Source organism: Haliotis rufescens, unplaced genomic scaffold, assembly GCF_023055435.1.
Source record: "Haliotis rufescens isolate VD_foot unplaced genomic scaffold, xgHalRufe1.0.p SCAF_16, whole genome shotgun sequence".
NCBI lineage: Eukaryota > Metazoa > Mollusca > Gastropoda > Lepetellida > Haliotidae > Haliotis > Haliotis rufescens.
This window is the reverse complement of record NW_025963846.1, coordinates 3,699,133-3,716,318: the sequence shown is the minus strand read 5'-3', so window position 1 is coordinate 3,716,318 and position 17,186 is coordinate 3,699,133. Positions and strand designations below refer to the sequence as shown.

The 17,186-nt window shown below is 42.9% G+C and overlaps 1 protein-coding gene across 5 annotated transcripts in view; it reads left to right on the top strand.

The window, feature by feature from the left end:
* The window catches only part of LOC124144274 (tyrosine-protein phosphatase 99A-like), a 101,744-nt gene extending 85,566 nt beyond the window's left edge, over positions 1 to 16,178 (top strand). For all 5 annotated transcript variants that reach the window (XM_048396798.1, XM_048396797.1, XM_048396795.1 and 2 more), the window contains 9 exons: positions 1,235 to 1,398; positions 2,941 to 3,076; positions 3,943 to 4,107; positions 6,715 to 6,885; positions 7,153 to 7,281; positions 8,269 to 8,400; positions 9,510 to 9,655; positions 11,357 to 11,492; positions 14,281 to 16,178. In XM_048396798.1, coding sequence (XP_048252755.1) covers positions 1,235 to 1,398; positions 2,941 to 3,076; positions 3,943 to 4,107; positions 6,715 to 6,885; positions 7,153 to 7,281; positions 8,269 to 8,400; positions 9,510 to 9,655; positions 11,357 to 11,492; positions 14,281 to 14,457 — 1,356 coding nt within the window. In that variant the 3' untranslated portion in view covers positions 14,458 to 16,178. The remainder of the gene's footprint in view (positions 1 to 1,234; positions 1,399 to 2,940; positions 3,077 to 3,942; positions 4,108 to 6,714; positions 6,886 to 7,152; positions 7,282 to 8,268; positions 8,401 to 9,509; positions 9,656 to 11,356; positions 11,493 to 14,280) is intronic.
* Positions 16,179 to 17,186: the final 1,008 nt, after the last annotated feature.

Here is a 17,186-nt window from a genome sequence, read left to right as displayed (position 1 = left end):
TTATCAGTGACGTTTCTTGTGGGCAGTGATTGTGCAGCAGTAACCTATGTAATCTCTCAGAGCTTGGCCCCATAAGTTTAGAAGGTATCCCTGTTCCCACTTGTTCAGTTTCTTGGCTGAACACTGAGCAACAAATATGTGGAAAAGACAATGCTTGGATGATATTTTTACATTTTGATATGATTTCTTTCAGAATCCTTCTACGATTTTATGAATACCCTTTTTCCAAACCTAGAATTATAATGTATAGAATGGTAGAAGGTTGAAGCTGAACAGTTTGAGAAAGTTGACAGGTGATGGCTCAAGAAGCTATGCATCCTTCATTTTGATTGGGCTTTCAACGCTCACAGCTCCCTGACACAACCTGCTATGGAGGATTTGACAGGTCTTGATGGAGACCGGTGTCATAGTAAGAGGGATATTGGTGAAACACTCGTCCGTCATCACTGACGTTGTGGATGGTGTGAACACTGCTTCTTACAGTGGATCCTGGTTACCACGTGGTCATTATTAGCACTGAGTGGAGCTCTGAGTTGAGGAATGTTGTTTTTCGACACAGTCCAGTTTTCTCCTGCTATATTCCAGCTTTACCACAGAGGTCTGTAAATAATCATATCTGGGCTAGACAATACTGTGATTGATATTATAGATATCGGTATGTCCATACAAGTTCTCGATCTTATAGCACAGTCAAAGATTTGATTTTCCATGAACTATACACTGAGGATAGCAGGAACTCCGCCATTCACATCCAAAGCAGATTGCACGGTTTCATAGAAACAGTTCATGCTGTAAGGTTGTTTAAGGTACATTGATGATGGAGGGGAGATTGGTCTAAGGACTGTATCATATTTTGCCGACAACCACCCATTTTTTTCATCCGCACGCTTCCCCTCCACCCCAAACACACACCCCCACACACACACCCAAATACTTGTAACATTTTTTAATGATCCGCTCTCTGTCATAAATGTCTAGTCCCTAAATAATATTTTTATTTTAAAAAAATGGATCTGTGTCATTTTTTCATTCTCCGCACCCCCCTTTATAGTTGTAATAAGTTTTGGCGACTCCCCTCCTTAGCTGTGTCATATAGCAGATGTATAGGTGACTTTTGTGGAAAACTCTGAAGAAGGTAACCAAATATGTTTCTTTTATTGATGTCATTACTGAAATAAATGACTGATCAATGGATTTGTGATCCCGTGTTGACGTGTTGTGTTTTCGTCTTTAGAAGCACTCCGTGAAGGGTGTGGGAGAGAGGCTGGTGTACCAGTTCCACTACACTGAGTGGCCTGATCATGGCGTCCCTGACTACACGCTGCCCTGTCTCACCTTTGTCCGCAAGTCTGCTGAGATGAACCCAGAAGGGGGAGGACCTATAGTTGTACACTGCAGGTAGGTCGATCTAGGGGATCTATAGTTGTACACTGCAGGTAGGTCGACCTAGGGGACCTATAGTTGTACACTGCAGGTAGGTTGACCTAGGGGATCTAGTTGTACACTGCAGGTAGGTCGACCTAGGGGATCTATAGTTGTACACTGCAGGTAGGTCGACCTAGGGGATCTATAGTTGTACACTGCAGGTAGGTCGATCTAGGGGATCTATAGTTGTACACTGCAGGTAGGTCGATCTAGGGGACCTATTGTTATACACTACAGATAGGTCAATCTAGGGGACCTATTGTTGTACACTGCAGGTAGGTCGATCTAGGGGATCTATAGTTGTACACTGCAGGTAGGTAAATCTAGGGGATCTATAGTTTTACACTGCAGGTAGGTAAATCTAGGGGATCTATAGTTGTACACTGCAGGTAGGTCAATCTAGGGGATCTATAGTTGTACACTGCAGGTAGGTCGACCTAGGGGATCTATAGTTGTACACTGCAGGTAGGTCGACCTAGGGGACCTATAGTTGTACACTGCAGGTAGGTCGATCTAGGGGATCTATAGTTGTACACTGCAGGTAGGTAAATCTAGGGGATCTATAGTTGTACACTGCAGGTAGGTCAATCTAGGGGATCTATAGTTGTACACTGCAGGTAGGTCAATCTAGGGGACCTATAGTTGTACACTGCAGGTAGGTCAATCTAGGGGATCTATAGTTGTACACTGCAGGTAGGTCGATCTAGGGGACCTATAGTTGTACACTGCATGTAGGTCGATCTAGGGGATCTATAGTTGTACTCTGCAGGTAGGTCGACCTAGGGGACCTATTGTTGTACTCTGCAGGTAGGTCGATGTAGGGGACCTATTGTTGTACACTGCAGGTAGGTCGATCTAGGGGATCTATAGTTGTACACTGCAGGTAGGTCGATCTAGCGGATCTATAGTTGTACACTGCAGGTAGGTCGATCTAGGGGACCTATTGTTGTACTCTGCAGGTAGGTCGATCTAGGGGATCTATTGTTGTACACTGCAGGTAGGTCGATCTAGGGGATCTATAGTTGTACACTGCAGGTAGGTAAATCTAGGGGATCTATTGTTGTACACTGCAGGTAGGTCAATCTAGGGGATCTATAGTTGTACACTGCAGGTAGGTCAATCTAGGGGATCTATAGTTGTACACTGCAGGTAGGTCAATCTAGGGGATCTATAGCTGTACACTGCAGGTAGGTCGATCTAGGGGATCTATAGTTGAACACTGCAGGTAAGTCGACTTGGGGAGGGTACCTTAAGTTGTACACTGAAGGCAGGTCGATCTAGGGGACCTCTAGTTGTGCTCCGCTGGTAGGTAGAACTGTTATGCTGAACCAGATTGTTTGTCAGTGATCATTACAAAGAATGATAACCACAGGCTTTTGATCATCGCCCTAATGTTAAGGCTTAAGTATTTATGGGGTCCCTACATTAAGATGCTAGTTAATAAACCTCAATGACCCAAGAGCCACCATTCATTCTAACACGATGGGTACAATCATAGAGATGTTTCTATTCCAGTGCTGGCGTTGGGCGTACAGGAACTTACATCTTGATTGACAGCATGATAGCTAAGATGGAGGAAAAGAGTCTCATCAATATCCCAGGGTTCATCCTGCATATCCGGAAACAACGAAACTTCCTTGTGCAAACTGAGGTACTGGATACAAAGATATACCCTGGCAATAAATATTGTATTGACTGAATTCTTTTCTTGTTCCTTGTCATATGCTTGGACTAGTTCTGTTTATGTATTCCTACTTCTTTTCAAGCCTTAACTGTTCCTTGGGCAGCCAGAAACCTGATTGTAGGTTCGACTCCTGGTTCACCCAGTAATGCTTCTAGGGGGCACGGGTGGCTGTGCAGAGTTGCGTCCCTTGGGCATGCCAAAAAACCTATGATTGTGGGTTCGAATCCCTGTTCGCACCGATTTTGTTTCTAGGTTTGTCAGCACCATACCCGTGCTCTTGGGTGTCACCGAAGTGGTAAACGTCTGAGACCTGCATCACTTCGGGCTTTCCTCCCACATTAAGCTGAAACGCTGCAATGTGACTGGAATACTGTTAAAAGCGGCGTTAAACCCAACTCACTCACTCAGTTATGCTTCTAGGTTTGTCAGCACCATACTCAGCTTGTGGATTTCACAAAGTGGTAAACGTCTGAGACCTGCATCACTTCGGGCTTTCCTCCCACATTAAGCTGAAACGCTGCAATGTGACTGGAATACTGTTAAAAGCGGCGTTAAACCCAACTCACTCACTCAGTTATGCTTCTAGGTTTGTCAGCACCATACTCGGCTTGTTGATTTCACAAAGTGGCTTTCCCCCCACATTAAGCTGACATGCTGTGATATACATATGTCTGGAACTGGAACTGGAATACTGTTTAATGTGGTGTAAACCCAACTCACTCACTTTTAACTGAACTTTAGGGTGTTTCAAATTGTTGGCTGCTTGTCGATCTCCTTTTTTCTGTTCTCAGATTTTGTGACACATATTAATTAGATAATATGGCATGTTCCAGGACCAGTATATGTTCATCCATGACGTGTTGGTGGAGTATATCCTGGGTGGGGGAGACACAGAGGTGACGGCAGACACTCTCACACCGTACATCGAGAAGCTGACGATGCCTGCCAGAGATGGAGCTGAGACCATCCCAGAGGCCTTGCTGGAGAACCAGTATAAGGTGAGGGGTAGGGAGAGGGTATACCCTGGGTGGGGTGTGTAGGAAGGGGTATATCCTGGGTAGGGTGTGTAGGGTGGGGTATACCCTAGGTAGGGTGTGTAGGGAGAGGGTATATCCTGGGTGGGGTGTGTAGGGAGAGGGTATATCCTGGGTGGGGTGTGTAGGAAGGGGTATATGCTGGGTGGGGTGTGTAGGGTGGGGTATATCCTGGGTGGGGTGTGTAGGGAGGGGTATATGCTGGTTGGGGTGTGTAGGGTGGGGTATACCCTAGGTAGGGTGTGTAGGGTGGGGTATACCCTAGGTAGGGTGTGTAGGGAGAGGGTATATCCTGGGTGGGGTGTGTAGGAAGGGGTATATGCTGGGTGGGGTGTGTAGGGTGGGGTGTGTAGGGAGGGGTATATGCTGGTTGGGGTGTGTAGGAAGGGGTATATCCTGGGTGGGGTGTGTAGGGTGGGGTATATCCTGGGTGGGGTGTGTAGGGAGGGGTATATCCTGGGTGGGGTGTGTAGGGAGGGGTATATCCTGGGTGGGGTGTGTAGGGAGGGGTATATACTGGGTGGGGTGTGTAGGGAGAGGGTATATCCTGGGTAGGGTGTGTAGGGTGGGGTATATGCTGGTTGGGGTGTGTAGGAAGGGGTATATCCTGGGTGGGGGGTGTAGGAAGGGGTATATCCTGGGTGGGGTGTGTAGGGAGAGGGTATATCCTGGGTAGGGTGTGTAGGGTGGGGTATATGCTGGTTGGGGTGTGTAGGAAGGGGTATATCCTGGGTGGGGTGTGTAGGGAGGGGTATATCCTGGGTGGGGTGTGTAGGGTGGGGTATATCCTGGGTGGGGTGTGTAGGTTGGGGTATATCCTGGGTGGGGTGTGTAGGGTGGGGTATATCCTGGGTGGGGTGTGTAGGGAGAGGGTATATGCTGGTTGGGGTGTGTAGGAAGGGGTATATCCTGGGTGGGGTGTGTAGGGAGGGGTATATCCTTGGTGGGGTGTGTAGGATGGGGTATATCCTGGGTGGGGTGTGTAGGGTGGGGTATATACTGGGTTGGGTGTGTAGGATGGGGTATATCCTGGGTGGGGTGTGTTGTGTGGGGTATATCCTTGGTGGGGTGTGTAGGATGGGGTATATCCTGGGTGGGGTGTGTAGGATGGGGTATATGCTGGTTGGGGTGTGTAGGGAGGGGTATATCCTGGGTGGGGTGTGTAGGAAGGGGTATATACTGGGTGAGGTGTGTAGGGTGGGGTATATGCTGGGTGGGGTGTGTAGGGTGGGGTATATCCTGGGTGGGGTGTGTAGGGTGGGGTATATCCTGGGTGGGGTGTGTAGGATGGGGTTTATGCTGGTTGGGGTGTGTAGGGTGGGGTATATCCTGGGTGGGGTGTGTAGGGAGGGGTATATCCTGGGTGGGGTGTGTAGGGTGGGGTATATACTGGGTTGGGTGTGTAGGAAGGGGTATATGCTGGTTGGGGTGTGTAGGGTGGGGTGAGTAGGGTGGGGTGTATACTGGGTTGGGTGTGTAGGGTAGGGTATATCCTGGGTGGGGTGTGTAGGATGGGGTATATCCTGGCAGGGGTGTGTAGGATGGGGTATATCCTGGGTGGGGTGTGTAGGAAGGGGTATATGCTGGGTGAGGTGTTAGGGTGGGGTATATCCTGGGTTGGGTGTGTAGGGTGGGGTATATCCTGGGTGGGGTGTGTAGGGTGAGGTATATCCTGGGTTGGGTGTGTAGGGAGGGGTATATCCTGGGTGGGGCGTGTAGGGTGGGGTATATCCTGGTTGGGGCGTGTAGGATGGGGTATATCCTGGGTGGGGTGTGTAGGGAGGGGTATATCCTGGGTGGGGTGTGTAGGGTGGGGTATATACTGGGTTGGGTGTGTAGGAAGGGGTATATGCTGGTTGGGGTGTGTAGGGTGGGGTGAGTAGGGTGGGGTGTATACTGGGTTGGGTGTGTAGGGTAGGGTATATCCTGGGTGGGGTGTGTAGGATGGGGTATATCCTGGCAGGGGTGTGTAGGATGGGGTATATCCTGGGTGGGGTGTGTAGGAAGGGGTATATGCTGGGTGAGGTGTTAGGGTGGGGTATATCCTGGGTTGGGTGTGTAGGGTGGGGTATATCCTGGGTGGGGTGTGTAGGGTGAGGTATATCCTGGGTTGGGTGTGTAGGGAGGGGTATATCCTGGGTGGGGCGTGTAGGGTGGGGTATATCCTGGTTGGGGCGTGTAGGATGGGGTATATCCTGGGTGGGGTGTGTAGGATGGGGTATATGCGGGTTGGGGTGTGTAGGGTGGAGTACATGCTGGGTGGGGTGTGTAGGGTGGGGTATATGCTGGGTGGGGTGTGTAGGGTGGAGTACATGCTGGGTGGGGTGTGTAGGGTGGAGTACATGCTGGGTGGGGTGTAGGATTGGATATAACCTAGATGAAGTACCCTTGATCGGGGTGTAAGGTGGGGTACACATCCTGGATTAGGACGTGGGATTGAAAACATATCATGGGTTGGGATTAGGGGGAAACACAACAAGATGAACTACAGAGCTTCAAGCCAACAGAACTCTATAGTTTGTACTGATGGAGTTCATGTCAATATGATTTTATCAATTCTTTAAATCCCAGCTGGTAACAGCCCACAAGAGGAATGATGATGAGATTTCTCAAGCTCTCAAACCAGTCAATGAAGCCAAGAACCGCAACAGCACCTTTCTGCCTGTCAATCTCAAGCGTGTCTTGCTGCCCGTGAAGCCAGGCATGGACGGGTCCGACTACATCAACGCCACCTACATGCAGGTTAGGACAGACGCATACATGTGTCAAATGTCAAAATATCTGAAAATGAAAAAGCCTGTTTGCTTATTTGAAATACTGGTTCAGTAATATTTGGATATCTGCAAGTATGTTCTGTTTGGCCCAAAATGAAATTTTGATCTTAAAAGGCCAAGGATATACAATGTATGCTCTTTATTCATTACGGTGGCACTGATGTGTGGGAATAGAAGAAAGCAAACATTACCACAAGATAAACATTTTATGTGTTAATTTCTCCTCTGTTGCCAGGGTTACAGCAAGTCAAATGAGTTCATCGTAACCCAGCACCCGCTGGAGTCTACTGTAGAAGACTTCTGGAGAATGGTGTGGGACAGGAACAGCCCTGTCATCATCGTCCTCTCCTACGTCAACAATGAGGTGGGTGAAATATAGTAGAAAGGAGGACATTTTGATCTGCATCTCTATGTGCAGAGTTGCTTCCCTTATCAGTGCCAGGATACATAGATCTTAAGTTCAAATCTCAAATTGATTGAGATCATTGGTTCGATATCCTCATACATGTGCAACCTATGCGACTAAATGAATCGGTAACTTGGTTGATGCATGTCATCAAATCCCAATTTGCGTGGATCGATGCTCATGATGTCATTCCCTGGATTCTCTGGTCCAGACTTGACTATTTACAGACCTCCTTCATCTAGCTGATGAGGTGCAGTGTTAAATAAAATATAATAAAAAACGTACCGATTCCTGTACTGATGGGTTTCCCCAACAACACTGCAACCTGTGCCACACCCTTGATTTTCTTTCACATTTTACCGACCAATCAAACATCGAGATAGGGAAAAAGGAAATGGATAAGGGAGGTAACTTGTATTAACATGTTGATGTCGCCAAGCCAACATTGAGACATTGGTTTGTAACTCGCATTCTGATTGGTACGTTAGACTAAGTAGCGTAGCAAATCAAATCCACTGATGGAAATCAAGGGCGGGTAATTTAGGATCATGAGAACCACGGGAATGGATCAAGGGGTTAGTGTTGGGGCTACTGAAATGAAAGCTCTGGAAATATAGAGGATGTCTTCATGACCAGTTTTCATTATTGATGTGAACAATTGCAAGGGCAATAAAGAGCTTGATACTTTGCAAACACTACGACTATCGTAACTGTGTTAGAGAATGGGAGTTACAAGAGTATTAACACTAAGATTGCTTTAAGGAACAAGGCCCTAATATTTTTTGGTCAAAGTGGTTGGGAGAGACGTCTCACATGACAGCAAAGCAAGCTGCTGCTGCTGCTACAAGAGATCCTATCATGCCATGGTAGACTGCTATCTCCAAGCTACCAATATCCCTGGCTCATTATTTCATGATGGAGTGAATAATATTTTTCTGATAACAGGATTTCAAAGAATTTTGGCCAAAGAAGGAAGAACCTATGGAGTTTGAGGCTTGTCCCTTCAAGCTGACCACACGGGAAGAAGAGCAGGTGTCCACATGTGTCACCAGAGGGTTCTTGTTGGAGTCAACACAGGTTAGTGACAACACAGAGTTGTGTCCCTTTGCTGTCAGGATCTGCTGGCCATACATTGGAATCCCAGAATTGCCCTGATTATGACCTCGTCCACAAGCAGTGACACTTTAGGCTTTGGGGTTCCTGTTGGGAGTTAAATCAGTAATGGAACCATTGCCAGGGATTGGATTGGATCTTTGTGCAAGAGTCCCAGGCACCCTCAATAATGGTTTGGGGCTGTTCCATTCTTATAATGGTGATGCCAGGGTAACAACAAATGAAATATGAAGTATGTTGGAACCCTTATGTAAATTATAGATGATAGTTTTCTTGCTTGAAATAATAGGTAAATTTTTAAAATTAAAGTAAAGAATATCGAATGTGGACAGTAAAATTGAACTTTTCTTGTTCATAATTAAATAGGACCACCTCCATGGTCTAGTGGTAGAGCATCTGCCTGGAGAGTGGAAGGTCCTGGGTTTGATCCCCGACTGCGTCATACCAAAAGACATTAAAAGATGATACTTGTTGTTACCCTGTCTGGTGCTCGGCATTAAGGGACTAAAACAAGGACTGGTCGGCTCAAAGTCAGTGTACTATGTCTGAGTGGGGTATTCATGTTAAACTGCGACATGGTATCTCAGTGTGCTAGCACTGTAAATCGGCATCCGTCCGGACTAGTACAAGCAGCCACAATTACACACACGCACACATACACACACACATGCATGCCTTTTGCTATTTAAGTGCAATAATCTTGGACGCGACGTTAAACCCCATTTCTCCTCACCTCATAATTAAATAGACTTTCATGATATCTTTGCATGCCATGGGACTTGCTGTGCAAATTATTTGTGTCCGCTCTCAATGTTTATGCAAAGTTTTGTGTAGGATACATCCCCTATTACCAATGTGAAGGGCTTGTAGATCTATACCATGTACTTGAATCTTTTGTTATAACAATTTGATGGCAGTTCATTTGTGTTTTTTTCTGCACTTGTTTTATATGTCTGAAAACTCTTTACTTCTTTGTTAAAGCTTACATGTTACTCTGAATATGTCCTCAAAAGTTCCATGAAATAGTAGGCAAAATGCCTGATTCAGGGTTGTATGTAATCTGTCTTTTCCAGTACGACTACACGTTCCAGACGAAGTTGATGACGGTGGACGGATGGCCGGGAGCATGCTCTCCTCTACACACAGTGTTCCAGCTGATAGAGACAGCGCAGAAATGGCAGCTGGAGAATGACATTGGACCTGTCATAGTTGTTGATAGGTTTGTCAAACTGATAGCTGTTATTTCATTGTCTTTTGATTGTAAGGACCTTAAAGGATTTCTGAGGAATTATTTGGCCCCTGCACATCACAAGCTGACTTGTTGGTCATTGTGAATATTTGACACTGGTGGCCATTATGTTGCTTAAATTATGCTGATGGTGTAAAAGAAGTCTCTCAACTCATGACAAAACGAAAGATTTTTCAATGAAAGTTGGCCTTTGTTAACAAAATACAGTGTAAAAGATTTTTCGTTGGCAGTTGGCCTTATTTGACCACAGAAGTTGTTTTTTTAATGAAAGTTGATGTTAGTTGACAAAATAAAAGATTTTTTTAATGAAAGTTGGCCTTAGTTGATAAGGTAAAATATTTTTCAATGAAAGTTGGCCTTAGTTGATAAAATAAAAGATTTTTCAATGAAAGTTGGATTTAATTGATAAAATAGAAGATTTTTCAATGTATGTTGGCGTTAGTTGACAAAATAGAAGATTTTTCAATGTATGTTGGCATTAGTTGACAAAATAAAAGATTTTTCAATGTATGTTGGCGTTAGTTGACAAAATAGAAGATTTTTCAATGAAAGTTGGCCTTAGTTGACAAAATAAAAGTTTTTTCAATGTAAGTTGGCCTTAGTTGACAAAAGACAAGATTTTTCAATGAAAGTTAGCCTAAGTTTGCACATACTTTCAAGATGCCAAATTTCATTTGTGTCTACTTGGTGTAGTGGTACAGTACTGAAGAGTTGGTGTATCGAGAGGTAGATATTCCTTTCAATGACTGTGCTATGAAAAACAACTGACCAGCTCACCCTTTACCCAATGACCATTGCCTAAGATGTTGACATGTTTCTCCCCTATCACCAGGCATGGTGTGTATTTGCTGGTTTAACCAGCTTCCCATTTGACTTATTAAACATCATGCTCCTTTGTATGCCTCCAATTTCGAAAGTATTCTTTTTAAATCTGATATTTGTCCAGGCTGTGTTTCCCAGTTGGTATTGGTTTTCTTCCAGGTTAGAATTGGTTTTCAGCAACCCGTTGTTGTCGTAGGTGGCGACTAACAGGATAGGGGGGTCAGGCTCGCTGACTTGGTTGATGCATGTCATCGTATCTCAATTGCATGGATCGATGCTCATGATGTCAATCACTGGATTGTCTTGTTCCAGACTTGATTATTTACAGGCTGAAGTCATATAGCTGGAATATTGCGGAGTGCGGCATTAAACAACAAACAAACAAACAAACAGTGATCTCACACTGATCCTACTGAAATATTCTTTAAAGCTGCATTAAACCAACTCACTTAATTTCCTTACTATATATCACATCAACAATATTGTTATTAAATATAATTGTAACCCCTTGAGGAATCCAGGTTAGAATAGGTCCCCAGCAACCTGTGCTGGTTGTAAGTGGCGATAAAATGGATCTGGTGGTCAGGCTCGGTGATTTGGTTGATCGTTGTTCACAGTATCAATCATTGTCTGGCTCAGCTTGATTATTTATAGACCGCTGGAATATTGCGAGATGTGGTGTTAACAACAAACAAAGAAAAACATTAATAATTGTATTCATCTCAAAAACCTTTTTTGTTTGGGTTCCTGTTTTTGTAACAGAGACCTGAATATGAATGCACGCAGTTTATTGATTGGGATGAGAACTCCCTTACTGTATGTCCTCATCATGTGTGACTGCCTCCGCAGGTATGGCGGGGTGGAAGCGGGGAAGCTGTGCGCGCTGTGGACGATGTACAACCAGCTGACACAGGACAAGAATGTGGATCTCTACCAGCTGGCCAAACTTTACCATCTCAAAAGACCAGGCATCATCGGAACAAAGGTAGCTCCCGAGTGAAGGACATTTCTACCATGGCATTGATGAATGTTTGATTCTGATTGGTTAAAAAGAGGTTTCCTTTTTGCTACGGAAACCCCTTTCAAATATATTTAGCCTCTTCACAAAACGTGGGTATGAATACAAAGATAGCCTACATATCGTTTCATAATAAATGGCTGCTGATCGATCACCGCCCATATGAACTGTAAAACGTGTCTATATTTCCTCAATACACGCTGGGTCTCTAATACCAGCCAGGTCTCTAATACACGCGAGTCAAGGGCTCTCGCGAAATTAAAAGATGGCATATTGTCAAATGGAGGAAATATGGTAGTTTGATATCAAATGTTTTGGGCATACTAGGCCGCAACCCTGACCGCTTCGATGATGACGTTAAAAGATTTAACGAAGACATATCTTTTGCATACAAATGAAATGTTTATGAAACCTTTAGGAAAATGTTCTCTGGTGACCCTGATTGGTAAGCTATTTCCCCATTGAAACAACCGACAAAGCGCTCGGTTCGAAATTAAAATAAAGAGGTGGGACTACAGTGGGACTACATCAAATTTCAAAACACAGTAGGTTTATCTCCTAAATGATGACTTTAATTCAAATTGGTGTTTAGTCAGGGAATTTTGTTTTTTCCTCAAGGAAAGAATCTTTTCTTTTACCTTGAACCACTTGTCTGTATCAAAATACTTGATATAATTGATAGCCAATGTACGTGTAATTGTGATGCTTTTAGGGCAAGACTATAACCAAACAGAAATTATCTGGTCTATGTTGTGCCCTAACTATTTCATATATTACTTCTTGCTTTTCATCACGATTTGGCTGAAATATTGCCGATGTGACGTTAAATGTTAACTCACTCACTCACTCACTTCTTGATATCATCCAAATGTTTTTTCTGTCTCTGTAATGACTGAAAGAGTTTCATCAAAACTTCTGTAAAGTATATACTACTACTTTTACAAGCTTGCATGGAATAGTGCTGAGCTAGTGAATAGGCCGCCATGTGGATCCAGGGGATTGTTATGCTTATCTCATTCGTGTCACAGGAGTTGACTAAAATGGGGAACACGTGGCCACAATCACCTGCTCCAAAATGTGACCTGGTTGATTGTTTTAACCCTACACAGGCAGTTCAAAGTGATGCTCGCATCATTGACCACTGGTTTGTCCAGACAACTTTACATCCTTAGCACAGCGGGCATGTTTTCTGGAGAGGACAACCATTTTGTATTTAAACGTAATGAAAAACATTTGGTTTCCAAAATGCTTGGTTTTTTTTTTTATAGAGAGCAGCCAATCTGACCTTAAATGTAATGAGTTTTCACTATATTTTTTAAGGTTCACTTTTTTCATTATGATTTCCCTATCATGCCATTATAAACATCCTGCATCAAACATTTATTCCAACACACTTTAAGGCTGCAATTATATGATATAGATTTCTCTGGTCTGTTACACCTTTCTGCCTTACTTACATATAGAACTTTTGAAGATATTAATCTATGAACGTAACTAATTGCCTGGCACTTTCTGAGAGCTGATATTTCTTTACGTATGATCCTGGATTGGTTATTCTTTGGGAATAAAATATACCAGTGTTTTGAAATACAAAATATTGTGTTTGTATGTTAGGTATGGAAAGGATATGTTGTTACAAAACAACCTTAGTGCTAGTGACTGTCATAAGTCTATGTTAAAGGGCAAGTTCACACGGAAATAAACCTATTTTTATTGTACTTTTTCCACATTAAAAGTGTTAACCTAGAAGTGTCATAGACAAAAATATAAAAATATCACTAATAATTGACATATTTTTTGCATTAAAATGATTTATATTTTTCACATTTACAAAGTGTTCTATTTCCATAACAAAAACACCATGGCTTATGCCCCTTACAATATGACGTCATTGGTGCCAATTGATAAACATTATGACGTCATCATGCTTTGTTAGAGCCGCTTCACGTGGTGTAGGTACAGGTGTGTGATTCTAGCGTCTCAGATGCCAGCCAGCATAGTGTTATGCTGAGTCACCACTGCGCCGGAGTGTGTCGTAGGCCATGTTGTTTTACTGAAAACTGGTACTTGATATCTTTTGCGTTGAGAATAGACAGGGACCCAGTTGAATTGGCACCAATTACGTCATAATCTAAGGGGGATAACTCAGGCCTGTTCAGCTCGAAAAACGAAGGCCTCATAACGGCATATCATTTTCACACTATTGTGAGCTTCCTACTTTCACTGTGAAAAAAATTAGTTTATATTTTCAAACACAGATACTAACTAATTCTGAAATTGCGTTTTGTTTAGAAAAAGAAAGAAAGTGATTTTTGCGTGTACACTTCCCCTTTAAGGCTGCAATTATATGATATAGATTTCTCTGGTCTGTGATACTGTTCTGCCTTATTTACATATAGAACTTTTGAAGATATTAATCTATGAACGTAACTAATTGTCTGGCACTTTCTGAGAGCTGATATTTCTTTATGTATGATCCTGGATTGGTTATTCTTTGAGAATAAAATATACCAGTGTTTTGAAATACAAAATATTGTGTTTGTATGTTGTGTATGGAAAGGATATGTTGTCCAGGGGCTGTTTTTACAAAACAACCTTAGTGCTAGTGACTGTCATAAGTCTATGTTAAGGTATGGGAGTTACAATCACTTAGCGCAAAGACAACGCTTTGTACAACGGCACCCTGGTGTTGTTATGTTGAATAATGAATTAAAACCCATACTCCTTCATTCGTTCTTCCTTCCTTCCATTGCAGGACGACTACCTGTTCCTGTACAAGGCCGTTGAGAGCTACCACAAGGCAAGTCTAGAGGACGGTGGGGAGTCTGTCAACTCCTCGCCCAAACACCACAACTCTGTTCGCAAAAACGGCACTCTGCCTCACACGATAACCCTGAGTCACAGCAACAGTAAGACGGAGACCAATATATGACAGGGAGTGTAGCCCCTGTAAGGCTGAGCAAGTCCAAGATAACACGCTCCTCTCACTTCACAGAACAATAGACTTGTGTTGACAACGGCATCACCGACTTGCTGGTTACAGAGAATGGACTCTAATTCACAGATCGGAATAGCTTAGATGCAAGCCCTGTGATGAAGTGAAGTGTTCGGGACGACTTGGCTAGGAAGATCAAAGAATATGCTTGATGCTTTAAGGACATCACATTGCTGCCAAACCATTCAATTTCAGATATATCCTACCGAGACGGAGTTTTTATGGGATGGGAAATCACAGATTTGATTTTTATCTGTGACTGAAATTGGGGCAGTTGCGCTGTTACGCCAAGGAATCTCACCATGTCTGTGTTGAGGGATTTCAGTAGGAAAGTACTCCTCTAGCATGCTTCAGTAGGAATCTGCAGCTCGGAACGTGGTACAGGAAGGGTGTGGTCACCCATGTGGTCAGTAGGTCGGTTTCAGACTGTGCGCTGCTCGGACAGTCATATACTGCAAATTGCAGAGACACTGAAACAAATTCTTCCTGGAATCAAACGGTTTTGTTGTTTTTTAAATTCACAAATGGTCCATTTTTTAAGCCAGAAGCCTGTTTCCGCTGTTGATCAGTTGTTGACGATGGCATTCATCGATGGAGTCGAGGTTGAAACAGATGTACCTCATCTACCACTGGAACTACACCAGCGAGATGGAACAGGATTGGGGAAACTGATGGTCATTGTGTCACTGAAGGAAGGTTCCGGTGTGGAGAGATGGATCTTATTCCTCGTCTATATTTTTCCAGTAGATTCTGGAAAGCCTGGTGAAGTAATGACTGATCTGCTGTCTACCAATGCCGCCATGTTGCACTCTGTTCAACACCATGCATTTACAGGCTTAGCATTTACGGTCTTCTTGTTCGTTGGTTGATGTGAGAGAAATTAACAAAGCAAAATTATTCAAATACTAACACATTTATTACTAAGAATTATACAGTTAATTCTACAATGTTATAACAAATTTCTGCATATTTTATACTAATCTACAGGAAATAATTTCGGCTCAATATTTCATGTTTTCATGTAATCGCAATATTTGAGATGTAGAGAAAAGTATGTGCATTGTACAGATATTACTATTTAAGCAGAATAATATGGTGTTAAGAGTAGTCATTTACCAAAAACAATAATTTAAGTGTAATACCAGTAGTGATAGGTAATGGAAAATATTTTTCACATTTTATTAATCGTACACAACATTCTGTGTATAAGATCAAATGTATTATTGTAATATTTACACTGGATTCTCGAATGAATGGTCTGTGGATCAGGTTTCTAATGTGTGGAACAAGCAAGACTAATTTTATTGACAGAGGTGTCAAATATCTCAGCAATGCCATTTTGACTCTGTCATCTGAAGTTTGACATAACCTTTCATAAATGTGGTCTTCCTGTTGTTGGTTATTTGGGCAACATCTGATATGCAGCATATTGTGTCAGTGGGTAAGAAGATTACACATCAGTTAGTTTCATCTTTGTACAGTGAGACTTTGTTATGAATGTCTGGAGGAACAAGTATCTTGATTAATGAAGTATGGATCTGGAGTTACTTCCCTTGATATATGACTGTTAACAATCAAACTACCGTATTCGACGTAATAAGCACTCAGGGCGCTCTCAAAATTAGAAATAGGGGGCTCTTATTAGAATATTACTTTGGTGAAAAAAAACAGAGTTGAAAGATAAATTTCATGGTTTATGCTGACAGCCTGAAATGTTTATTTACGACAGATATATTTTTCCAGAATTGCCCATGATTAAGGGTGCATATTGCACATGAGTGCGTATTATACGCGAATAAATAAGTCTTGTGTACATTGATCAGTCCGAAGGGGTGCTAATTGGGATTGTTCACTAGCCAATATATTAGCAAATATCGCCGTGGGCACTTATTAGAGCAGGGCGCTATTACGCCGAATACGGTATCCGATTTCCACCATGTAAAACAGGAAGATGATTATACTGTGAAATAGGCTGTAATCAAGGTAGTTGACAGGGCCTTGTTTAGACTTAGCATATGATGTGATGTGGTGGTTCTGTCTAGAGACTGACAACACCACTGCTGATTGGCTGATTGTCCAGTTGGTGAAGTGTTTCATGGCACCGTCCCTAGGAAAACTGATTCTCCAGAATAATAGGATGTGTTTGGTCATAAATATTACATTTCTTGTAATCTTCTAAAACCAGATCAGTCAAGATTGATAAGGTCTGAATGTATTCAGATTAACAAACTCTCGCTGAATCAGAATGAGTATGTACCGTATGTTATCGCAATAGGAACCAATGGAATCATGATGGACCAATCGCTGTACAGCATGAACAGAATCATGGCGCCAAATAATGGTCCAAGATTACACTATAATGGTATGGCAGGTATCTTGATATTGAGGTCCTATCAATCATTACCCCAATGATGAATCAGGAATGATTGACCAATCACAGTACAGCAAGGAAGAATGATGGCACCAGATAATGGTAAGAGATTACCCTGTATGTATATCGATACTACGATCTTGTGAGTCGTTAAACTTTCAATGGCAGGATTCTAATGATGGCCTGTTGTGCAAATCAAAAGCTTGCTGCGAAGTTATGTAACTTTAGTTACAAATTATACATCAACAAGTTGGAACAATCGACGACAGAGATGACATGAAGGATACAAGAGGCA